The sequence below is a fragment of the Melanerpes formicivorus genome, unplaced genomic scaffold, assembly GCF_026170545.1.
Source record: "Melanerpes formicivorus ecotype bairdi unplaced genomic scaffold, bMelFor1.0.p_v2 SCAF_5, whole genome shotgun sequence".
NCBI classification, from domain to species: Eukaryota; Metazoa; Chordata; class Aves; order Piciformes; family Picidae; genus Melanerpes; species Melanerpes formicivorus.
Genome location: NW_027142357.1, coordinates 31,953,848 through 31,979,933, shown reverse-complemented (window position 1 = coordinate 31,979,933; position 26,086 = coordinate 31,953,848). Strand labels below are relative to the sequence as shown.

At 44.0% G+C, this 26,086-nt stretch overlaps 1 protein-coding gene across 5 annotated transcripts in view; it reads left to right on the top strand.

Annotated features, from left to right (window-relative positions):
• HEG1 (heart development protein with EGF like domains 1) overlaps positions 1–20,204 on the top strand; it is a 57,771-nt gene extending 37,567 nt beyond the window's left edge. For 3 of the 5 annotated variants that reach the window (XM_068139030.1, XM_068139033.1, XM_068139032.1), the window contains 7 exons: positions 19–179; positions 2,169–2,303; positions 8,284–8,326; positions 8,435–8,472; positions 9,915–10,002; positions 11,861–12,035; positions 13,645–20,204. In XM_068139030.1, the coding sequence (XP_067995131.1) occupies positions 19–179; positions 2,169–2,303; positions 8,284–8,326; positions 8,435–8,472; positions 9,915–10,002; positions 11,861–12,035; positions 13,645–13,794 (790 nt within the window). In that variant the 3' untranslated portion in view covers positions 13,795–20,204. The remainder of the gene's footprint in view (positions 1–18; positions 180–2,168; positions 2,304–8,283; positions 8,327–8,434; positions 8,473–9,914; positions 10,003–11,860; positions 12,036–13,644) is intronic. The other 2 variants (XM_068139031.1, XM_068139034.1) reach the window with 2 other exon arrangements.
• The last annotated feature ends 5,882 nt before the right edge of the window (positions 20,205–26,086 follow it).

The following is a 26,086-nucleotide window of genomic DNA, read 5'->3' as shown; positions in this document are numbered from 1 at the left end:
TGTTTTGTTTTCTGTTAGGGAAGCAAATTTTGTGCATGTTTCAGTGCAATCCACGTTCTCTTTAGCATCCAATGTGACTTTCTATGACGTTGTCAGCACTGTGAGAAGTTACATTCGAGCTTGCAAATCCCCCACTGATGTCTGTCAGTTCATCTCCAGCCTGAAACCACTCCACAGAGGTAAATAGCATCTGGAGGGACTGTGATGGGAGGGGAAAGGGATGTTTTATTTGGCTTCCTTTATAACAGTGGGAGAAAGATTTTGATGTTTCCAGAAGTGCCTCTGAATCTTTTTTATCTTATTTAAATGACAGTCATCTTCAGAGGCTCACACTACAAAAGGGGTGCAGATACTGAGCCTGATCTTTGCCACATGTGTGAAAAATCTGCCTCTCTGTGAAAACATCGTGCAGCACAGGATTAGAGGCATTGTGGGGCAGCCTTTCATCTCTGGGATGTGACACCAGGCCCTGGCCAGATCAAAACAACATAAGTTTTAATTCCACTTGCGTGGCTGGGAGTTAGGGAACTGGCATGAAAGCCAATACAGAAAATCCCCCACTGCTGCTGGAGGCTGTGTGGGGAGCTGTGCTTGCCTAACTGCCCCATTTCAATGTTGCAGGATGTGAAAATGGTTCACAATTAAGAGCTTTTTTAATTTCTATCCTGAATCTTCTACCTGCTAAAGAGAAATATGGATGCAACACAGAGAGACCTGAAGCAGCACATCAGTGCTGTGCAGAAGCTTCCTTAGGGGAACCCCATTGATGGGTCCAATTGAAGGCCCTCTCTTTCCAAGGGAATGATAGCAGAGATTTAGCTGTGAGAGGTACCAACAGGATGCAGGGAGTAAACACCTTTGAAAGATGCTCCTGCAAGGAAGCTTCTTCATGTGGAGCTGTGTGACTTTGGGCTTCGAGGTTTGGCTTTGAGGATGAAGGGCAGTAGTGCTTAACCTGGGTGTAATGGGAAACTCCTCAAATCATTTCAGCGAACAGAGAGATGACAACTTTCTCTTATGCTTTTATTTTAACATGCTGTATTTTGAAGTCACACTTCATCAAGAATGGAATTCAATTGTTTTGGTAGACATGCTCGGATTACATCTAGTCATTACCTCTGATACAATGTTTCTGGTAAAGCCTAACTTGAACTAGGAAGAATAAGAAACAAATTATGTTCTTATGTAACTACTGAGCAGATAAGATGATAGATCCAGAAAAACCATAACCAACCAACCCAAAGAATAACCACAACAACAGCAAAAGGACACAGTCTCAGGCTGTGCCAGGGGAGGTTTAGGTTGGATGTTAGGAAGAAGTTCTATACAGAGAGAGTGATTGCCCATTGGAATGGGCTGCCTGGGGAGGTGGTGGAGTCACCATCATTGGAGATGTTCAGGAGGAGACTTGATGGGGTGCTTGGTGCCATGGGTTAGTTGTTTAGGTGGGTTGGATTGGTTGATGGGTTGGACGCGATGATCTTGAAGGTCTCTTCCAACCTGGTTTATTCTATGTAATTCTATGTAAAAAGGGATCTAGGAGGGAGTGGTTTGTAGAAGATGAGTGCCAAACAAGTGTCATGTTTTCCATAAAATCCTATTTCTCAGGAATATTTGTTCATGTTCTCATTCCATCTGGTCTGACCTCCCAGTAAAAAATGTAAATGTGGTGACAGAATTTCCATCATTTACCCATAGTTTTGCTCATTGTAAAAAAAACAATCTGACTTGCTAAAGTAAAACACTGCTTCAAAATAGTGTAAATGAAAGGACAAATTCTTTGCTTAACACTGAAATGGAAAAAAAAATTGGTTTGGGCTGAGCAAAATGTTTTGCTTGATGTAAACTTAAAAATCGATTGGTGGAACTGTCTCAGGGGGTGACTGTGTTGCAGCTTGAGCCAAACCAGATTTTTCTTTTTCATTTTCCCTTCTGCCTCTGAGCTGAAACATTTGTTATTGCCCCCCTCTGTTTGCCCCTGCAAATGATGGTAGAGATGAAGAGATGGTGCTGTGACTGTGTCCTAATGGAACAAGAATTATTTCATGAACAAAGAGAAAAGAGATTAAAGCAACACATGAGCTGAATGTGATGCCTGGGTAAAGCAAATGTGTGCAACAGTGGGTTCAGAGAGGACCACACTGATGTTGGCCACCTCTTCCCAACAGTTGGCAGCTTGTGCAAGCAGAAAGACCCTGAGTGTGACAAGGAAACTTCCGATTGCACTGACTTCAATGGAGTCGCCCTCTGCCAGTGCAAAAGTGGATACTTCAAATACAACAAGATGGACCACTCCTGCAGAGGTATTGTTTTTTTTGTGTGGCATATTTTGCCTGAAGTTTGCTTGAACCTTTTGTTACAGTGGAAATTGGTGTGTGTGTGTGTTGCTGTGCACATGAGGATCTCAATATTATGCATAAATATTAGCAGCTCCCGTTCCATTTAGTTAGAGGACTTTGCAGCAGATGCTGAAGATGCAGTCTCTCTCTAGGAATAATATTATCTCTTTCTAGAGCACACTCTGAGTCACAGTCATTGAGAAGAGGGAGAAAGGGGCCTGCCTGCTTTGGGCTCCAGTTCAGTGGCACAGAGCAGAGATGACTTGCGTCTCTGCATGTTTTGATTTTGTCTGAACTCTCAGCGAACTTAGGAGAAGTGCTTGGAACTCCCAAGCTTGTATTAATACATCACTGATGTTTTTAAAATAAGTGTCTGAAAAGGATTATGGATTTATTTTTCAGCTGGGCTCCTAACAGAAATGTTAAGCTTAAGGGTTATGTTATTTTAAAGACACTCTCCAGCTCATGAAATCTGGGTTTGCCACCTTTTAGATAAGGTCCTTGTCCACAATCCAGTGGTCAAAATGACTTCTGTGAGATTAAGGTGTCTATTTGCTAGTTCCAGCAGTTGTCGTGGGGCTTCTTAAGAAATGCACTTTTCAGATGACTTATCAGTCAGAATACTACAAGCAGAATTGTAGTAGTGGTTATATAGTGCTTCTGGCAGTGACTGTTGAAATAGGAGGAGATGCTTTGCTGATTCCAAGTCTTGAATAGAGAGTGAGAAAAATGTGCCTGGAAATAATTAATGTGTTACAGGCTTTAAGATGGACATCCTGGAGATGGACATCTCTGAGTTCCAGGCGGCGGTCCTGCCTCGTCCTCCACTCTGTGACTCCAGGCAAAACCTTTCTCCTTTGTGTTTTCCTTCTCTCTCTTTGCTTTATATGTTGAGGGAAGGATTTCTATTAGGAAATACTGACTATCTCCACTGACCCTTGAGAGGAAAAGAAGGACTTATGCGGGGAGCAGAGCTAAAACCTGGGAGACACTTACCCAGTTCTTTTTCTGCCATTGATGGTGGGGACTCAGAGTGAGTTACTCCAATTTATTTGGCCATGTCTTTCGCCAAGCAATGTTGTGAGATAAATACCTGAAAGGCTATGAGACACTCGGATGGGATGGTTGCAGAGGGCTACAAGATCTAACATTTTCACAGACTCATAGAATGGTCTGGGTTGGAAGGGACCTCCAAAGGTCCTCTAGTCCATCCCCCTCTGCAGTAAGCAGGGGCATCCTCAACTCGATCAGGTTGCCCAGAGCCCTGTCGAGCCTCGCTTTGAATATCTCCAGGGAAGGGGCCAAACCAGCTCCCCAGGCATCCTGTTCCAGTGTTCCACCACCATTATGGTAAAGAACCTGCTCCTAACATCCAATCTCAATCTGCCCTTCTCTAGTTTGAAGCCATTGCCCCTTGTCCTGTCACTGCAGGCCCTTGTAAACAGTCTCTCTCCATCCTTCCCGTAGGCCCCCTTCAGGTACTGGAAGGCTGCTATCAGGTCTCCCTGGAGCCTTCTCTTTTCCAGGCTGAACAACCCCAGCTCCCTCAGCCTGTCCTCGCAGTAGAGGTGCTCCAACCCCCTGATCATTTTTGTGGCCTTCCTCTGGACCTGCTCCATCAAGTCCATGTTCTTCCTATATTGAGGGCTCCAGATCTGGACTCAGTACTCCAGGTGAGGTCACACCAGAGCAAAGAGGCAGAATCGCTTTCTCTGGATCTGCTGGCAACACATCTTGTACCTGTGGTTATTTCTTATTTGTAAGGGTTTGCTCTGCAAAATATAAAAACCCTATATGCACACAGTGAGGCTTCAATGCCACTTTCAGCTTACTGCTGTCAGTAGGAAACATCTTACTGACCAGTTTGAGAGTGTCTGAGGGACAGGGTTGATGTGGGATTTAGGCTGCAGTGCAGTGGTGTGAGGGTGGCACCTGTTGCCATTCTTTGGCAAGGGACTAGATTCTCAGGGTCACTTTGTTCCCATCTGAGTAAACCAGGTGGCTGGGATTTGTACAGGTTTTTTCAAAAGCCATGCTGTGGCCCTTATTTGGTACTTAGGGCTATTTTCTGATAAATATAGCATACAATATGCCAGCCTCTTTGAAAACCTCTGCACTCATAGTGACTGAACAGGAACTGAGGTCTTCTGAGCATCTGACCCTCATTGTGGGTCATGAAAATGTGGCTCAGTAACTCCAATTATAGTATTTGAAAAGAGGGAAACTGCTATTGTGCTGCCCTGTCCGGTCTCCCCTGTGGGAAGGTGGGTGTGACTGGGAGAGCTGCTAAGGCATGGGGGATCAGCCACCTTGACCCCCAGGAATTGTTCTGTCCTGCCTTGCAGTGTCTGTACCCTGAGGCATGCTCAAAAAGCATCTTCTGGACCAAGGAAGGGTTAGGTATCTGAGCTGCAATTTTAATGCACTGGCCGTGGTACCTCTTGGTGTGCAGTTTGGTCATCTCCAGGTCGTTGATAGTTTTCAACCTTCCTAGTATCTTCAGGGCTGTTCTAGAAACAAGGCAGCAAACCCGTTGTGCCAGCTTTTCAAGGGTACTATTTTGAATAGTACAGAGTGTCTGGAGTGAAGCAAGGAGCAGCAGACCAGGTTTCAAAAGAGACTCCCAAGTCTTATTCAGGAAGGCAAAGGCAAAGGAATCCCAAGTGGAAAAGCACAGCTTGATAGCTTTGCTCGGACCCTGACACTTAAGCCTTTTCTCCATTCCCTGCTTGTGTTTGAAAGTTTGCTGAGAGAGTGTGACAGAGTGAGCTCTCCTGGGAGCATGTTCAAAGGAGCAGAAAAGATATCAGAGGAGGAAGAAAAGTGGCAGGAAAAAGCAGGGTGAGGAGAGGAAAAGACATAAGTATAGAGTATTTAAGACACATATGCTTGTTCAGCATTTTGCTTGTCCTCTGTACTGTGCTGGCTGTAAGCTTCCTGGCCTGAGAGCTGTGTGCTAGAGGGGTCCCAGACACAGCTCTAGGTGTATGTGCTTTACACATGTTGCTGGGCTAGGGCTGAAGGGATGAGGTTAGGCTGGGCTGCCTTCAGACTCCCCCAGGCTTTCCTAACATGCAGGCATTAGGCTGGGGCTGGGATACATGAAGCCTCTGCACTCACTAGAGAAGGTAACTCCAACAAGCTGTTGAGGTGATGCCTCCCTCAACTGCAGATTTTGTTATTGCATGATCTTTTGGCTTGCTTTGGTAGAATATTTGCTCTGTGATGTTTTTTGGTCTGCTTTTGTTAGCAAGTGAAAGGAGCAATCCATCCAGTGTCATTTTACTAAAGCCTTGCTGTTATGAATGGGCCAGGCAAGGATCCTTTGGGATTTACTATCCTTGCCCTGGCTGTTTGTTGACTTAGGCTCTTAAGGCTGGTCCAGTTACCTCCGATCAGTTCCTTGACTTCAGAAACAAAACAAACATCTTAGAAAAATAAATCTAGGGCAAAAAGCACCATGATGAGATGCACCAGGGGAGCTACTTAAAGGGCGTCGTGCTCTCCAGCTCCGGCGGACTAAATGGAGTGAAAGAGGTAGTGAAGGAGTAGTGGGGCTGTACAGGGCAGAGAGTGGGGTGCATGACCAGCTACCGTGGACATCAGCCCCCCTCCCATCATCACTGGTGCCAGTTGCTATGGCAAGTCTGTGCCTAGAGCTGCAATATTCATGATTCAGTGCATCACTTACCTGTGTCCACACAGCCCACAAGGAAAACGACGTGAGATGCTTAGCAAACAGTACATAGGCAAACTATTTTAATATGGCCACAAGCAAGGCCAGATGTCCAAGAGCAAAGTGCCAGACACATTGTGAATTGTATCTCCTGGAAAGGAGAGACTTGAACAGAGCTGTGAAGGGGGCTTGGCAGGTAAAGAAGAGGTCCCTAGCTCTGGCTTGTAAGGCAAATGTGGTCCCTGAGTGTATTTAGGGGGCATGGACAGGCAGAGGAGGGGAAGTTTTGTTTTCCCTAGGCATGCAACATCTATTTCTGGGAGCCAGAAGTCAAAAGGGTCAGAGAGAAGCTGTGAGCATTCACAGGAAAGCTGCAATAACCAGGGACCCTGAAAGATCTCAGTGCACTTGGCTTTATTAAAGGCAAAGGAGTGATTTGGTGGTGGTGGTGGTGAGAAATGTGATATAACCTCTTTCAGTCTAGCAAGTAAACATCCAAAGGCTGGAATTTGACACTGTGGTAATTCAGACCAGAAAGAAGGTGAATGTTTGTAATGGCTGAGGAAATTAACTTTATTATGAGCATCCGACCCGGGGTTGTGGTTGATTGTCTGTCACTGAAAACATTAAGATCATTCTTGGATGGTTCTCTAAAGTGTAGCTCCAGTTCAACTCTTTGATTTGAAACTGGAATCAAATTTAGGGAAGTTCTGTGACCTGTATTATGAAGGGGAGGTCACAGTCACATTGCTCCCTGCTGGCATCAATCTCTTGTTATTGGTGCTGGAAGAGCCATAAACTTCTGCATCCAGGCAAAATACTAGTGCTCTCTCTTGGTTTCCTACGATATTGCCAGCCCATCCTAAAGGGCAACATTTGAACTTCTTTTCTTCCTTTTTCCCTTCCTGTGCTGAGTGTTTCTGAAAATATAGTAGCTCGCTGTGCAGGAGGGAAAGAGGCATCTGGCGTGCTTAGAGCAGCAGAGGAGTAGGAGAGGGCTATGCTATGGCTTACCTGGGGCTTGCTAGAAGCCTCCTCCTCTCCCCACAGATTTCCTCACATTGGTGGGGTTAGAGAATGTCTGAGCTTTCAGCTTTTGGTTTTCCCTGTGCTGAAAGAGCAAGCCAGAAGGGAAGAGGGCTTTAGAGCTGTGGCCTCACCATTTAAAACCATATATGGTGTTAGGGTGGGGGGTGGGGGGAAAGAATCCCATAAGCACTTTTATTTTCACTGAGCAATCTAGTTTTATTCCCTGTGGAGTGTGATGTAGGTGATTCCCAGACCCCTAGGTGATGTGTTGCAGACACTGAAGGGCTTGTCACTCTTCTCAAAGTGACTCTATCTGTGTCACTGCTCTACAAGTGTTTGAGTGACCACTTTCTCTGCCTCTGCAAAAGGCAGCAGAACGGCAGGAGCTGTGGTAGGACTGCTGCTGAGTAAAGCAGTGATCTTATCAGTAATTTGAAGATTATGATTGCATGTCCAATGTATCATCACCTTTGTTGCTCATCAGAAAGACTGCATAATTTTCTCAGATAATTCAGGTGATAACTGTCCATAAGCACAAAATTTACTTTATTTTGAAGTGATGGCCTCAGCTTTTCACCAGCATTTTGTGCCTAGCAGTTTCCTGGGTTGTGTAGATCTAGTAAATTTAATTCCTGTTCCACAGTAAAATACAGTATTCCAAAATTTGCTTTAGCAGCTCCAAATTTGAAAGACAAGGAAAACAAAAGGTGGCTTAAGGCAAAACATCAGCTGCCACTTTGTATTACCCCAACTGTGTTTTTGCATTACGTTTTGCTGCAATGCTAACATTTGAATGTAATTAATAATGTGCATCAGTACTAAAGTAGCACTTTTCAGATGAGGTTTCAAAGCAAAAACTGGAGGCACTTGCAGATTTCTCACACTGCAGCTCTGTGGGAAGTAGTACAAGTGTGCAGTGAGTTTCCATTTGGGCAAGTTCTGCTAGCAATTATATAACTACCTGCCTGCTCTGGGCTAGCTCTGCTGGGAAGCCCCCAAATGGTCCTGCTGAAGCCAACAGCAGGTGAATTTAAGTGCCCGGTGTTTTGCCTAAACTGGAGGAGATACTGCATCACATCAGAGTACATAGAATTCCTGCTGTGCCAGCAATGCAGGCCAGTTTGGCAGTCCCTAGGGTGGTTTGAGGTGAGGCTTGCGTAGGGAGCCGCGGTGTGAAATGCCTCCCCTGCACCAGCCACTATGTGGTGCTCACGGCCCTTCTCTCGTCTGTGTTTTTAGCCTGTGAAGATGGATATAAGCTGGAAAACGAGACCTGTGTGAGGTACGGTGACTGTTCTGCCCTCCTCCTACCCCACTGTCCTTAATATTGCTGTGGTGACCTGTCAATACAATGAAGGTGCTGAAACTCCCTGTTGTTTTCTGTTACTAGCTGCCCGTTCGGCTTAGGTGGATTCAACTGTGGAAACCGTAAGTACCGAGTTTTGTTTCTGTTCATTTCCACACTGTCAGAAACAGGACAGTGGAAAGAAATAACTGCAAATGACTATGTCTAAAATGCAGTAGGTACATGTCACACTTGTCAGTGCTTTTTGTTTCTTCATTTTCTGTTGAGAATTATTTTGTTGACCTCTTTGACAGAAGTAACTTAGTATTATCTGCTAAGAAAAGGAGATCTCCTTTCTCTGGATACTCTGTTATGATAGCACGTATAGTGAGCACCCCTGAATCACAGCAAGTTAGGAGTTGGAAGGGACCTTGAAAGATCTAGCTGGATCACCTAGAGGAGGTCACACAGAAACACAAGGTGTTTGGAACTGAATCCATGAAATATTGTTTAAATTATCCCTGAAATAGTGTTGAATGATTATTCCCTGTCAGAGAAGGGAATCCATCCCCTAGGGAAACAAACACTTGTTCTTCCTTCAGCAGGAGATCATAGAGTCATAGAATCAATAAGGTTGGAAAAGACCTCAAAGATCATCACGTCCAACCTGTCACCCCAGAAGTCATGACTACTAAACCATGGCACCAAGTGCCACATCCAATCCCCTCTTGAACACCTCCAGGGACGGTGACTCCACCACCTCCCTGGGCAGCACATTCCAATGGCTAACAACTCTCTCAGTGAAGAACTTTCTCCTCACCTAGAGCCTAAACTTCCCCTGGTGCAGTCTGAGACTGTGTCTCCTCGTTCCAGTGCTGGCTTCCTGGGAGTTGTAAACAGCAATAAGGTCTCCCCTGAGCCTCCTCTTCTCCAGGCCAAACAATCTCAGCTCCCTCAGCCTTTCCTCATAGGGCTTGTGCTCGAGGCCTCTCACAAGCCTCATTGCCCTTCTCTGGACACATTCAAGAGCCTCAATGTCCTTCTTAAATTGAGGGGCTCAGAACTGGACACAGTACTCAAGGTGTGGCCTAACCAGTGTGGAATACAGGGGCAGAATGACTTCCCTGCTCCTGCTGGCCACACTATTCTTGATGCAGGTCAGGTTGCCACTGGCCTTCTCGGCCACCTGGACACACTACTGGCTCATGTTCAGCCAGCTGTCAATCAGTACCCCCAGGTCCCTTTCTGTTTGGCAGCTCTCCAGCCACTCTGACCCCAGCCTGTAGTGCTGCCTGGGGTTGTTGTCGCCAAAGTGCAGCACCTGGCCCTTGGACTGGTTAAATGACATCATGTTAGACTCTGCCCTGATGTCCAGGCTGTCAAGGTCTCTCTGGAGAGCCCTTCTACCCTCTAACTGATCAACATCTGCTCCCAACTTCATTCATTTCACTTGAAATTTTAAGGCAGTATTGCTTACAGAGGGAAGATGGGAAATAGTGCATCCATTTGCATGAGAACTATGGGTGTGTTTATTTATAAGCACATCACCTGTTGCTAAGTGAGTCTTTTTCTTTCTCAACTGTAGCATATCAGCTCATCACTGTGGTGATCGCGGCTGCAGGAGGAGGACTTCTGCTCATCATGGGCATAGCACTGATTGTCACCTGCTGCCGGTAGGTCCTGCCCCCAGCCCTGGCTCACATGCCATGCTCACAGTGGGTTCCACTACACTTAGTGTTACACACATGAAGCCTGAAGGACCAAAACATAGAAGAATCATAGAAATGTTAGGGTTGGAAGGGACCTCAAGGATCATCCAGTTCCAACCCCTGTGCCATGGCCAGGGACACCTCACACTACATCAGGTTGCTCAGAGCTACACCCAGCCTGGCTTTAAAAACCTCCAGGGATGGGGCTCCTACCATCTCCCTGGGCAACCTGTTCCAGTGTCTCACTACCCTCATGGGGAAGAATTTCTTCCTAACATCCAGTCTGAATCTACCCATTTCTATTTTTGTTCCATTCCCCCTAGTCCTATCATTACCTGACACCCTAAAAAGTTCCTCCCCGGCTTTCTTGTAGGATACTTCAGATACTGGAAGGCCACAATTAGGTCTCCTCAGAGCCTTCTCTTCTCCAGACTGAACAGCCTCAACTCCCTCGGTTTGTCCTCATAGGAGAGGTGCCCCAGCCCTCTAATCATCCCTGTGGCCCTTTTCTGGACACCTTCCAGCACGTCCAGATCCTTCCTGTAACAGGGGCTCCAGAACTGGACACAGTACTCCAGGTGGGGTTTCATCAGGGCAGAGTAGAGGAGGAGAATCACCTCCCTTGACCTGCTGGCTATACTCCTCTTGATGCAGCCCAGGATGTGATTTGCTTTCTGGGCTGCAAGTGCACACTGGTGGCTCATGTTGAGCTTCTCTTCCACCAGCACATAGGATAGCTGAGCAAGTGCCTAAGTCAGAGTATTACACTATACTTTCATTTGGGACATACCCTTTTTTCCCCCCTATGTTCATCAAGCTGTAAAAGTTAACTGGATGTCTGTTGTAATATAGTTGTTTGATTCACCCTGAGCACAGCTTCCAGGACAAGATGCAAGCAGGCAAAGACGTTTATTATGTTATACAGCAAGGTTATGTAGTCTATCAGAAGTCACGTCTCACATCTCAATTGGTCATTTTCTACTGGCATGCATGTAATTAAGGCATATAATAGGTTAAAATAACAAAACAATATTTTAACACATCCAACCAAATTCTGCCTAATTCCTCTCCTTCAGTTACAAGATGTTTCCATTCTTTTCTGACTCACAGACTAAACAGCCTTCTCTAATTCGCACAAAGGCAAATGTTGCCCACAGCCTTCCAAAGCTATCTGAAAACAGCCCTTCTCCTACAGATGTCTCATGAGGTTATGTGGCTTCTTGAGGTTATTCTGCCTTGAACTGGAAGTATCACCAAAGTATATCATACAGCATAATAATCATGTAGGGGCATTTGGTGTCATTCAGACTAGCCCCTCGCAGCTCTTCCTTCTTAGGAATTAAAATAGTGCCCAGAAGTGCTGTAGTTAAGCACTTGGAAACTTGAATGCCATGGGGGATCCCATATGTTTTTTTTTCCTTCGTGGATTTCCAGTATTTTTATTGACTCAAGTGAACTCACACGTATTCAAGAGACAATAAACGTAAGTTAGAACAGGAAAGGGTCAAACTGAGTGTAGGAAAAAAACCTCTTTTACCAAGAGGACAGTGGGGCAGTGGAAGAGGTTGCTCAGAGAGGTTATGCCTCCTCCATCCTTGGTGATTTCAGATTCCACCACATAATGCCCTAAGTAGCATGATCTGACCTAGTATCTGCTTTTGGCCTCAGAGCAGAATATTGAACTGTACCTCTTCTGAGGGCATCTTTCTTCCCTGTCAAGATTTGTAACATGATGTAAATCTCTTGAAATCATGTTGGAAGTGTGTACAAGGTAGCAGGATAAGTTGTATGTTTTCTCTTTCCTCTGTTATTTTGTAAACAGGAAGAATAAAAATGACATAAGTAAACTCATTTTCAAGAGTGGGGATTTCCAGATGTCACCCTATGCTGAATATCCGAAGAACCCCCGGGCACAGGAGTGGGGCAGAGAGACCATAGAGATGCAGGAGAATGGAAGCACCAAGAACCTGTTGCAGATGACAGATGTGTATTATTCGGTACCTATCCATAGCTTACCTATTAACCCTTTGTGCCCCATACAGGAAAGACACCTTCCTTTACTTTTGCAAGTACAGATCCCTTTCCTGCAAAATGAAAGAGCAAAGCAAATTCCATAGACAGTAAGGCATTGGGAGTCCTATGGGTTCTAGTTATTATGTGTGGTGAATACCACAAAGAGATGTCATTGGGAAAAGTGCTAGAGACACATCTAGAAAAACTTTGGTAGATGCTTTACGTGTCCAATCTTAGAGTAGAGAAGGGCAGTTAAAGGTTTGGACAGAGTGCTAGGGATCCCTGTGGGTAGTTCTCTCCCTTCCACCCTCACTGATGATGCTGGAAGGTTGAGACCTCTGCCCGGGGGTTCTTAATCCCAAGATGTGAAGATGCTGGCCACTGTGGACCTGTCTTTTATTGCACTCCTCTTCTCTCCAGGGTACAGGCCCCTTCCTGCAGCAGAAAGGGTGCATAAGGAGCATCCCTTCCAGCTCTGAGGGAACAAGTGGCAGGGAAGAAATGATGGAGTAGTAACAGGCAGTGTAGGGCACAAGACCTGCTGTCATGGTTGGTACCATGTTAGTGTCTCTATCTAAACCTGTGATATTGGTGTATCACTTGTCACTAACCTACAACAGCAGACTTAAGGGGGGTTACTCATGTGAGGAAAAGTTGCAGAATTTCACCCAAATCACTCATTTTGCTCTCCTGCTTGTGAGAGCAGAACAGCAAGCAGTACTTGGTTGGATTTCCCCCCCTGGCTTGTATTTGAAGATTTCCTGTATGTAAGTTCACCAGGTTGCACAGCATGAAGGTTTCTCTTCCTTTTCCTCCTTCCTGTTTCTAGTAAGAATAATAGATTTGAAAATGAAAACATATTTCCTAAACAGTTTTTAAGGCTTTTATTATGCTGGCAGCTAGAAAAGGGAGATTTTAGTGACCAATAGATGGTGAGGGCTTTGCATGGATGTGGTATGTAACAGATCAGACTGGGTGGCTTGATGTTGTTTACTGAGTGAAAAGATTGTGCAGTCTTGGTCTGATACCGAAGTTCCTCAACCAAATGTCCTCAGGAGATTTACTTAAGAGAAAGGAAGGTCAGATTACTTTTTATTTATTTTATTTTTACTTATTTATAATTTAAGTTCCTATGTTGGAAGAGTAGATGCCTGTGGTTAATGGGGAGAGGACTACTCCCGTAGTAACCAAAGCAGGAATTAACCTTGATTGTCTAGAACGATTTCCTTAAAGGATGGCTCTGGGACAATATCCTTTCCAGGAGAGTTCCTTCAATACCTGAGATCATCAGCACCATTCTCTTGGGTTAAAAATTAGCTGTGTACTTAGACTGAGCTCGGTGGAGTCAGGTAAACTCCAAGTCTGCTAATGGCAAGATGTTGAAACTAAACTGCATCAGTGTAATACCTCCAGGCAATGCAGAACTCCCACAGTAAAAGTGATTCTAGGTTTTAGACATCATTAGCTATGACATTGTTCCTTCTAGCTACTGAAATAACTGCTAGGAAAGGTAGCAATGCTATGCATTAAGGAGGATTTAAATGTGAGAATAAGACCTTTTTATTTTTTACTATTTTTTTTTTGCTAACACAGCCAACTGGACTGAGAAATCCTGAACTGGAAAGAAACGGACTTTATCCTCCCTACACTGGTTTGCCGGGATCTCGACACTCATGCATCTACCCTGGACAATACAATCCATCCTTTATTAGTGATGAAACCAGAAGAAGAGACTATTTTTAGCAAGGAGCGGAGAGGGAGCGGAAGGTTGGCACAGTTTTGTGGCCTGTGATCCCCAGGTACAATCTGTCTCCTGGGCAGTTCAGCCCACATCAATCTACTCTTCCCATTTAACAGGAAGGACTTTGAACTTCATGCCGAGCATTACTGCCCTGAGGAATGATTACACTTGCTGAGCAGCAGAGAGGCAGGAGGAGGAGGGAATGGCTCAAAGTGAACGTCACTAGAAGACCCAGATGGAAGTTAACACATGTACTCCAGATTTGTTCTGTGCTGCTTCTTCACTCTTTATGCTACATGGCAAGCATGGATCAGGACAGGCAGAGGAACTGTGCCCAGCACTCTGCATTGAATACCACTAGGGAGTGTTTTGTTTACAGATCTTTTTCACTGTTGACTGTGCTTGTCACCTTAGCCAACCTTCATGCAAAAGTTCACTGTGCATCTGCTTTTGGTAGGGCAAGTTTGTCCACTTCCTTTTACATTGCTGTGTTGCTTTCTTTTTTGTATGTGACAGGGAAGCTGGTATGTTGTCTGTCCCTCACCACCTTGCTGGCAGAAGTTCTCCAGATGGGTGGGTTCTTGCTGAAGCCTGGTACCTGGCAATTTTGGATGAATTTATGGCTTAATTGTCTCCAAGGAGTATGGGGAAGTTAGTTGTACCACTGCAATTTCAGCTGAAAGAAGACACAGTTGATCCTATGTGCTCTTTGCAAACTTCCTGTATATAGGCAAGAATATGTTGGGGTTTTAGTCAATCTCCATTTTTCAGAAGAGATACCACTACTTGTCATCACAGGGCTTCCATATAGAGTATTATGAGGCTCTGTTTTCCTGCAGGGATTTAAATATCTCTAGAAACAGCAATAAAATGCTAAATAATTGTTCACAAGAATGAAAAAGATGAGCTGGGAATTCAGCTTGCTCCTTACAAGGAGTCTGGGAAGGAGCAACAATGCTATAGCCCTGTCTGGGCAGGTGGAACCTGAATTCTGGGTACTGCAATTGAGATAGAGTTTTGAAGCCTCCACTTCCCCCCTTGACTTCCATAGGAGCTATGAAGGTTTTCAGTGCATTGGAAAATAAGGCTCTTGCAGTCTGTTACATTTAAGGGAGAGAGAAAAATGAATTGTTTGGCTATCTTCTGTCCTAATTTCAATTCAGGCTTTCTCACCTAGGTGTGTCACTTCATATGAAATATCTTGGCAAAAGCTGACGAATGCGAGTTATTACATTTCTGTCCAAAGATAACATTGACTGCTCATGAACTGTGTTCTGACCTGACCTAGGTGTTGAAAGAGACCTTGTCAATGAAATATATGTACTGCTTACCATTACTGCAGCATTAATTTGAGTCATCCAAAGCCTGTCCAGATACAGGATCCAGATAGGAATTCTTCCCCTGAATGTGATTGCACTTTCAATTCAAATTGGCTGCTTGCATGAGGATAGCAAATATCACAATTCCTTAGCCATTAACCCAACACCTCTGTGGTGCATACATAAACTAGTTTCACTGAAGGGCACATACCTTCTGATATTCCCTTCTCCCCTGCAGCTCAGAAAGACTCAGTGCCTACAAGTGGTTTATAAGGTAGCTCAGCTCACTGAAGCACTAAGGACCGCAGGTTGTGTCCCCCCAATGTGCCTAACCCCAAGTAAGAATGGCAATTCAGATGCTGATATGTTGCCTGGTTGCTCCCCAGAGGCAAGTGTGGAATTATGAGGAGCAGGTGGTAGTACTTGTGTCCTACAGATGCTGTGAGTCCCTTGATCCTTTCTCAGCCACTTAATAGGCCATTGTGTTCCCTATCAAGAGTGAGCAACAGCTTCCCAGAGAAATGGGAGCTAGCACTAGGTAGTCATCAGCTGGGTGGGCTATGAGGTTTTTGGTATCTGCTCAGATTAGCTTCTGTTTTCTCAAAACTGTAAGGCAGGAAAGGCACCACAAATAAGTTTGAGAAGATGTAGCTTCGTGCACCAGCCATAGCACACAAGCATAATGTCTTTTTATGTCTCACCCCTGATCTACTGTGTGGAAAGCAGCATGGGCTTGCAGGAAAACAGATCTTTATGAATGCCTAGGGCTGTATCCTTTGCACTTACGTGATCTTATGGTGGCAATGCATGAAACTTCATGACTGTCTGGTCTGTAATCAACCTTGCAGGTAGTAGTACACAGCTTATCTCAGCTGTAGGGAAGAAATGAACAGATGCTCATGGGAAGTACAGCTGCTTAAGGAGCTATATTTAAAGAAAACCCTAGTTACTGTATCCAAAATAGTTTAACAGGTGAAGCATGAGAACAAGCTGTTCCAGCCTTGCTGATCAGTCCATCAGTGATGTTCTCCCTTTCATTGGCAGGTGATATCATAACTGTACAGGATCTGCTGGGTGATGTGAATTAAGGGCTTGACCCTGCTGTGCTGTGGGGTCCTTCAAATCTGGCATTGGCTGGGTTGTTTCTGTGTGAGAGGGTTGCCTCTGGTTTTGAGAGTGCAAGCGATTGCCTTTCCCATGGTATGGAGGAGGATTTCACCTGTGTTAGAAAAGAAAGGGGGAAACTGGGATTCATGCTAAATCTAAATTCAAAGTGTATAAGTGAGCACTGGGCCCTGCCTCTATTGACTGAAAGTAGCTTAGCAAAGCAGTGATGGTAGAACTTTACTACATGCCAGCGTTTTGTCAGATAGGGAAGAGTTTAGGCATATGCTCATAGGCAAATCTGTTTAATTGCTTGGTTAATTAAAAAACTGGGAAATGTTCCTCTGTGTGCCAAGTACAAAGTAGGAAATATCAACTCACAACTGCAGATCAGTCTTTGTATATAAAAAGTAACAGGGACTGTATGAATTAAATTCCTGGTCTGTATCTCATAGCAAATTGGAAGGGATTTGAGTAAAAATTAGATAGTACTGTTCCTAGTTGAGATCACACAAACATTTGCAAGTACTTGATTTTGATTTCTTAATGATTTTCAAACTCTTCTTAATGCTGTATAGGGAATGAAAAGATCTCAGTAAGCCCAGCAGGATTTTCTGAGTGAGGACTTCAAGATTTAGCCTTTACTGAAAGAAACAACTTTACTGCACCCAAATTTTCTCTCTTCCAGAGCAGGTAAACATTAGAGAATTTCTTAAGAGAATGTGTTTGTTGCAGCCTGACCTTCCTTTTAACTTCGGTAAGAAAGCATAGCTCAGAGGAGGAGAAGAAGGGTCTCTCCTAACCTACATCACCTTCTCTGGGAGTTCTAGGAAACCCTACTCAGCAAGCAGAGATAAGTACAGGTGCTTTCCCACACAGTGATCCAGGAAGTATTTGCAGAGGTGGCAGATGCAGCCAGGGGTGATTCAGACTCTATCAACTCAGTCACTCCCTGTGCCGAGATGCTTCTCCCTTCTCCCAAGCCCCACCAGTTCCCAGCATCACTAGGGCAAAAGGGGTGGGTGCAGTGCAGTGTGTTTTGCCACAGTTATGACAGTTATTTTATTGGAGTTATTTACTACCACATCCCAGCAGTGATGGACTTGCCCTGCCACAGCAGGGGTGAGACTTGTTTCTGTGCAGCTCAGCTTTGTTAAAGCTGCCACTGGAAGCGTCTCTGTCTGCTTTCATCTCTGCCATAAACTTAGCACTCTCTGGCAGTGCAGTGGTGTTTGTCACTCCTGTTAGGTGTGAGAGGGATCTTCACATGCCCTCAAGCCCACTTGAAAATGTGGGTGCCTGTCTGTTCAGTGTCTAACTTGCAGTGAAATGTCTGAATAAGTACATCTTATTTCTCAGGCTATTTAGATTACTTTTAGCTACCACAAATTGCAAATCGTGACCATACTGGCTGCTTTTGCCAAGTGGGATTGCTCTCTACTGTCCATGGCTATAAGATAGAAGTGGCACATTTGTTGTAAGGAGAATGCAAGCAGTTCAGCCAGATGTGAGGAAAGGAAGGAAAACCACTAATGCTGTACTAGAAATCTGTTCTTGCTTCTGGCTGCTGTGGAAAGCTAGGGCAGCAGTCAGCAAAGGCAGTTGGATAGCTGTATTTTTTTATTGACTTTGGAAAAAAGGCTACCTTTGTTGCTTGCTGGGAAAAGATGTGAGAGGCAAATGTTTGCTATTACCCTGCTCTGCCAGCTGTGCTGCAAAAGCCCTTCACCCACAGAAATACTCCTAATGGCCAGCCTTGGTGAACAGAGCAACAGAACACAGACTTGAAGGGATCATTCAAAAGAGAGGCTCATACGTGTAGCCTTACAGCATCCCTGCCTTGCACCACTGCTCATACCTGGCCACCTCTTCCAGCTGCACTGGAAAAATCAGGAGTTTTAGCATGCTATTGAAACCTCACAGCACTGAATTGAGCTGTATGAGGAAAAACTGGAACAGGGGCATTTTTAATGCCTTTTGCCAACCACATTTAGAGCATTAGGTAACACAACAAAGATGAATCCATTGTTGTTGCAGCACGGTCGTACTCTGAATCAACCTTTGTGACCAACCTTCTGAAAGGTATTTGCCTCCATACTAAGTGGTAGTAAAAATCTTTTAAAACAGCAATAAAATTGCCATTAGAGAGAGGTGTTTGCCATTGTGAAATTGTTTCTGCCAATACTTGTAAAGGCTTTTTTGCCGGAATCCGAGAGAGCAGCGGGCTGGGTTTGGACATTGCTGCAGATACACCAAGTGCTTTCCCAGGACTTGTTTCTAATGCTGGTCAATGGCCATATGTGTTCAAAATTCAGCTGGACTTCTGATCCCCTCATAGTGATGTTTAGTCTTTTAGTTTTCTTCCTTAAATTAACAAAAATGGATGCATTCTACTTAAATGCCCTTCCTGTGATGATTAATGGTTTGTTTTTTTCCCTCTTTACACACAAAGGATCTAATCCAGCATCCATTATAGTGACTGGGGTAACTCTCCCATGGACTCTAATGACATTTTTTGGTTTAGGCCTGAATCATTCCACCACCAAGATAACCTGTGTGTAGTACATGCTTTCCAGTGGCTGTGTGTTCCATCTGGTTTTGTGATACTGTTGCTGCCTTTCCATGTTGTATTTATTGTTTTTAAGTATTCTTCTTTCTTACTATAGCAGGACCTGTATTATATGGGATTGAACAAAGCAGGTTCAAGGTCTGAAAAACTTCCTCAGAAGAGAATTAGTTTGTATTTTGCATAGTTGTTTTATTGATCACCCAACCTGTTTCCTGTCATATAAGATCTATGCTTCCTGCAGTCACAAATAAGAAGTACTCTTCAGTTACTTGGTCTCTCCAGAAATGAAGCAAGATCTCCCAGTTTCATAAGGGGTATGCACCATATGGTTGTAAGATTTTTAGGAGCTTTGCAGTGTGTATTTAAATCTTCGTTCTTTTGAACTTCTGAAGGTCAAAATCAGAAAAGAAATCCACGAAGGGATAAGAAACAAACAAAACCCAAATGAAACAAAACAAAACCCCCCAAAAAACTCCAAATATATTTACTTGTTTTGCAGAAGTAAACATCTAAATTGAGTGTGGCTTCTGTATTAGAAGGTCATGACATTTCTTTTGTGTGTGGTTGGTGTTGTGTGTGTGTCTGTAATATCCTCATTGAGGGTAAACCAAGAGAGCGTGTCTAATGTTCCTCAAAAGTGATATGCAAATGCAGAGTCCCTCGGTCTTTATTCTAGTAACATACTAGAAGAGATGAGAATCTCATTTGGGTTAACGACTGCAGCAGGCCTCCCCCAGCTCTGCAAAATCCTGTGTAGGAAAGTCCTGCGGAATACAATATAAACTAATCACTTCCCTCAAAGAGTGAGATAGAATTCACTTGTCATAAAGTCTCCAATAAAATCTGCTAGGATGGGTTTGCTTTAACGGAAAAAACAACTCAGACACAACAGAATAAATACTTAATAGTTTGGGGGTTTTAAAAGAAATTCTGTAAAAGAATTTCTTTTCTCTTAAAAGAAATTCTTTTGTTTCAAGCCCTGTTCAATTCTACAGGACGTTTGCTTGAGAGAAAGTCCAACTTGGTTTTAATGATTTATTTGATCAAGCTTGCGGAATTGCGGTAGTAAAGCTCACCTTTTGTGAGCTCTGCTTCAAAAGATAAAGGCATCAGCATTTGTTTGTACTTTGATCAACCTGAATGTAAACCTGCTTTTTGGTCTTGACATTGCCCTCTTCCGTTCCACGTATCTCTGAATGTTGGCTTCCAAGTCACTGGGTTCTGAGAACATCTTCCAAACCAGTATTATTTAAAGTTGTATCATACGTTCAGCCTCCACTAATTATGCAGTACTGTAGTAGCAAGATATAATTTTTGAGGATTGGATTATTTTTATACCTGCATCCAATGTTATTACATCTGGCGTTCTAGTCAGTATTATAAAAGGATACAATAAAACGATGAATATCACTGCGTCTCAGCTATTTGTTATCGTCTTTGCCTTTCCTTGTAGAGAGCTACGTATGCAACTTGAAATGATTTTGATTGTAGTTAGAAATTTAAGCAGGAAAATAAGAGATTTATTATTTTTTTTGTAGTTCTTTTGTTCTTCTGGTGGTGCCTGGTGAGTGAATGACTAAAATGAAAAGCACAGAGGAAGTGGGTATGCCCTGTTGTGCTGAAGGAACTTCTGCTCAGCTGAAATACAAATTGTGTTCTGATGCGGAATAGAACAGAGTGGAATAGAATAGAGTGGAATAGAGTAGAATTAACCAGGTCGGAAAACATCTTTGAGATCATCAAGTCCAACCTATCATCCAACGGAATAGAATAGAATAGAATAGAATAGAATAGAATAGACCAGGTTGGAAGAGGCCTTCAAGATCATCGCGTCCAACCTATCATCCAATACCACCTAATCAACTAACTCATGCAACCAAGCACCCTGTCAAGTCTCCTCCTGAACACCTCCAGTGATGGCGACTCCACCACCTCCCCAGGCAGTCCATTCCCATGGGCAATCACTCTTTCTGTGTAAAACTTCCTCCTGACCTCCAGCCTGAACTTCCCCTGGCACAGCCTGAGACCCCATGGCAGCACCTGCCCTGCCCAGCAGAGGACTTGAGAGTGTTGGTTGATGACAAGCTCAACATGACCCAGTTATGTGCACTTGCAGCCCAGAATGCCAACTGTGTTATGACCTACATCAAAAGAAGCATGATAAACACGTCAAGATTGTCCTCCTGTACATTGCTCTCATGAGACATCACCTGGACTACTGTGTTCAACTCTGGACCTCTCAACGTAAGAAGGATATGGACTTGTTGGAGTGAGTCCAGAGGACAGTCAGAAAGATGGTCAGAGAGATGGAACACCTCTCCTATGAAGACAGGCTGAGAGTTGGAGTTGTTCAGCCTGGAGAAGAGAAGGCTCCAGGCAGACCTTTTAGCAGCCTTCCACTACCTAAAAGGGTCCTACAAGAAAGACAGAGAGGGACTTTTTATAAGGACATGTAGTGATAGGGCAAGGGGGAATGGCTTTAAACAGAAAAACAGTAGATTTCAATTAGATAGAAGGGAGAAGTCCTTTGCTGTGAAGGTGGTGAGACCTTGGAGAGATCTGCTCTACTAGAAGTTAGTTGGCCAGTTTGAGCCTACCACAGAACCATAGAATCAACAAGGTTGGAAAAGACCTCAAAGATCATCAAGTCCAACCTGACACCCACAACCTCATGACTACTAGACCATCTAGTTCCTCCAGTAGCCATGAAAAGACAGTTGCCTGCAGAGGGTAGCTCACCATATGGTAAGATATCCCTCAGCCTTAAGAGTAGCATCACAAGACCCCACACTAGACAGCTGCTCTAGGTGAAGTGAGTGTCACTCACTTCATGAAATAGTCTAGAACATGCTTCTTGATACATCCTGAATCTTTAGTCTGTGGAACAGTAAAGAACTGTGTTATAGGCCTGCCCCTTGTCTAGTAGTACTCTGGCAAGTAAAAAATGGAAGAGTAACTTGACTGAATCCTGGGCTTCTGCTTGTTGACAGTGCCTCAATTTTGTTACGAATACTATTGCAAGTAATTTCGCTTTCTGTGTGATATTGGTATCATTTAAGGGAAAAGGCAATGCAAAAGAACTGGTCACAACATTGCCATGAGATTAATTAAAAGACCTTTGGTAGTTATGGACAAGCACATGATTTAACAGTCATGCCCCCTTCAGATTTGCATACCAGTGCCTCAGGGTCATTGGATGTATCCACAAAGTGTGCCCTCAACCATTTTGGGAACCACTTCAAAAGAAGTCAGAGTACATCTTCTTGCCCTTATGATGAGTGAATCTGCGTGAATAGCACTTTGATTCAGACTTCATGAAGGTTTTATTTAACTTTTAGCTAATTATAATGTCTATTTTTACTCGTTCATGTAATATACAGTGGGTGAACCAAATTTACATGAGTAGCGAAATGTCTAGGAATCTAGTAAGGATTAGGATTGAAGAAATGCCCAAGAAGAAAGTATCCAGCTGATACACAGGAATATCTATAATAGACATTTCCTCCTATTTGAACATATGCTTTCTGGCAGCATGATTATTCTTTGATTATATGTAACTTAGAGTTAAATAATGGCATACATCTTCTCATCGATACTCCTCTTTTTTTTCCTGCCATAAACCAAGCTCAGGACAAGAGGACAACTAAAGTATTTGTTACTAAATATAGTGTACTTTGTATTCCATAATGATTTGTCACTGTTCCTGGTTGTCATATCTGAGCTTTGATACATGCTAGTTTGGTTTTACAGCTTCTGGGAAGTTGTTAAGTTAGTTCTGCAAAGGAAGGCGGTGTGTTTTTTTCTGTAGTTCCTTACAGGATATCACAAGTACTGTGGCTATGTGAGACTACTTGGACTAACAGTCAACTGTCTATTGTCTAAACACGTGCTTAGTAACTTCATTAATATTTCTATTAGAACTGCTGATATTTCATTGACGCTAGTTCTCCAGTTTTGGTAACTCTGTCTGGTCTTCTAAACCATTAAATCTCTATTACTAATTCCCCCACAAACTGGAAACCAATGGGGCACATTGACCCTGTCACCCCTCTTCTCCCCAGGGAGGAGACTCTTGTGACCACTGGTGTGTCATGAAATGGATAGGGAAGGGCAAGCAGAAGTTAACGATGTGGCATGTGAAGGGATATGTCTATTCAGTGCATTATTTCCTGGATGGACTGGTGCCTTCAGTATTGCAAATCATTCATACTTCCCAAACTTTGATCACAGTAAGCAGGACCATCCAGGTGAGAATCATAGATTCTTGCCCATAGAATGGGTTGAGTTAAAGGTTATCTCATTCCACCCCACCTCCTATGGATGGGAACATGTCCTGTTAGATAAGGTTGCTCAAAGTCTCCTCTAACCTGGCCTTGAGCACGTACAAGGGATGGGAAATCCACAGCCTCTCTGAGCAATCTCTCCAAGGTCTCACCACCTTCACAGCAAAGGACTTCTCCCTTCTATCTAATTGAAATCTACTGTTTTTCTGTTTAAAGCCATTCCCCCTTGCCCTATCACTACATGTCTTTATAAAAAGTCCCTCTCTGTCTTTCTTGTAGGACCCTTTTAGGTAGTGGAAGGCTGCTAAAAGGTCTGCCTGGAGCCTTCTCTTCTCCAGGCTGAACAACTCCAACTCTCAGCCTGTCTTCATAGGAGAGGTGTTCCATCTCTCTGACCATCTTTCTGACTGTCCTCTGGACCCACTCCAACAAGTCCATATCCTTCTTACGTTGAGAGGTCCAGAGTTGAACACAGTAGTCCAGGTGATGTCTCATGAGAGCAATGTACAGGAGGACAATCTTGACGTGTTTATCATGCTTCTTTTGATGTAGGTCATAACACAGTTGGCATTCTGGGCTGCAAGTGCACATAACTGGGTCATGTTGAGCTTGTCATCAACCAACGTGCTCAAGTCCTCTGCTGGGCAGGGCAGGTGCTGCCATGGGGTCACTGTGGGGACTACGGGTAGTTGCAAGGAGCAGATTGTACTGGAGGGGATTTGGAATGCCATGAGAGATGCAGATAAAGCACCTGCTCTGGCTCAGTGGCCAGGTCCATGTGGCAGATCGGAGAGGGACAAGGCCACTCCTTTCCCATGATGGCAGGGAGGTACACAAACATTTGTGCTCTCTGTAAGCTGTTGATGTTTCCTGGTTTGGTGCAAGATAAAAGTTTAAGACAACATTGAGCTCAGCAATGACTTGAGTAATACTTCTAGTCTCTCCCACTCTCAATATGTAAGATTAGAACATGAGACTGCATGTCTTGTTCTTAAAATAGCAGGTCAAACAGAAGGAGGTAAAGGAAGAGGAGAGATATTTAACATACAGAGCTGTTACTTCAGAAACGTTTTCACAACCTGCCAGTGCTGCTGGCAGTGGATTTTGATGGAGGAGACCAGCTTCAGAGCCATTAGAGAGGGTCTTGTGGGGAATACACAGAAGCTTGCTCATCCTTCTTGTCCATGTCTGATAATCACAGAATAATGTCTGTTTATTTCACAGAATGACTTTACTGGTAGTTGTGGCAGGGTACAAGATCAGCTGGACCTTTGAAGTGCTAGAAATAACACCTTTGCCTGAAAAGGAGGAACTGAAAATTACTGAGGGCTGTAGGATTTCTAATGGTCTCAAGCAGTGCATTTTACTGGAGCACAAAGCAGAACTACTGTTCACTTAGAGAACTTAGGCAGGTGAATCAGCTGAAAATAAGGAGGTCAGGGCAGACCAGATCTTGCCCGTAGAGACCTTCTTCCCCATCCTGGTCTCTATCTAGGAATTTAAAGAGATGTCCTGGGATGAAGTGTCACCAAGCATCCATGTCTCACCTGCTTTCCCTGTATCACAGCCGTGTTACCTGCTTCATGGTTCTCTAGGATGTTTCTCACTGCTGAGTCTGCTGTGGGTTCCCTGCTCCAGCCTGACCATCCCTGCTTCCAGAGGTCTTTCTGGCATGAACACTCCTCCTCTCAAGAAAGGATGGCTTGCCACTCAAAGTGCTGCCTGTCATGCCTGATTTCTCTTCTCTTGCCACACCACTTTAATATTACATAAGTAAGATATTAGCAAACAGCAAACAGAACAGCCATAATCATTGCCAGAAGGGCCAAGGTCAGTCCTGGTTTCTTGCAAAGATGCAGATGCTGCTTGTTGCTTTCTACCTTGATCACAGAATCACAGAATTGTAGGGCAATCATCTAGTCCAAGCCTCCTGCAAAAGCAAGTATACCTAGATCAGGTTGCACAAGAATGCATCCAGGTGGGTTTTGATAGAAGCAGTCTCCACAATCTCTCTTTGCAACCTGTTCCACTACTCCAGCACAGTCAAAGTAAAGAAGGTTTTTCTTAAGTTCAAGTGAAACCTCCTGTATTCTAGTTTGCACCTGCTGCCCGGTGTCCTATCACTGGGCAACACTGGGAAGAGGCCACTGGCATTCTCTTGACTTCCACCCTTTAGATATTTATATGCATTTGAAAGATTCCCCTCTGTATCTTCTTTTTTTGCAAGCTAAAGCTCAGGTCTTTCAGTCTCTCCTTGTAAGAGACTTGCTCCAGTCCCCTAATCACATTTGTGGTCTTCTGTTACACTCTCTCAAGAAGTTCCCTGTTCCTCTTGAACTGGGGAGCCCAGCAGTGGACATAGTACTCCAGGGCAGAGTAGAGTGGGAGGAGAACTATCCTTGACCTGCTATTGAGCAGTCAGAAGTGCTTTGGCATAAAATTTTGCTTATAAGGAAACAACAATTGGAGTCTGAGGTACAGAGCTTGTTTGTAAAGGTGGTTTGTTGCAAGGGAAGTGAGCATGTGGGTCCCAGGTACATAATTGGCATAGTGCATAATTAGCATGTCTTGGGATGGGATAGCTTCTTCTGCTTTAATCATAGAATCATAGGATCAATAAGGTTGGAAGAGACCTCAGAGATCATCAAGTTCAACTTATCACCCAACACCTCGGGACTAACTAAACCATGGCTTCAAGTACCACATCCAATCCTTTTTAAGATTAAACAGCACCCTCCATTTAATTTGCAATAAACTTATCATCATAGAGAGCTGGCAGGGGATTGGTGGTGTGCTGTCAGTTCAACGTATGTTTATTTAGCAGTAACTTCCTTGTGTCAACAGGTCTCAAGCATTTTTTTGCCTTAAAGGAAGAATGTCCAATCAAAATCTTCTCCCAGCCCAAAGAGGAAGAAAACCACAGCTTGGTTCTATCATTTGCCACTTGCCATCATGACGTCAGCTTGGGGCTGAACTCTTTACCTGTGGCTGGGACCTTAAATGAGCTGGCGCCAGAAGA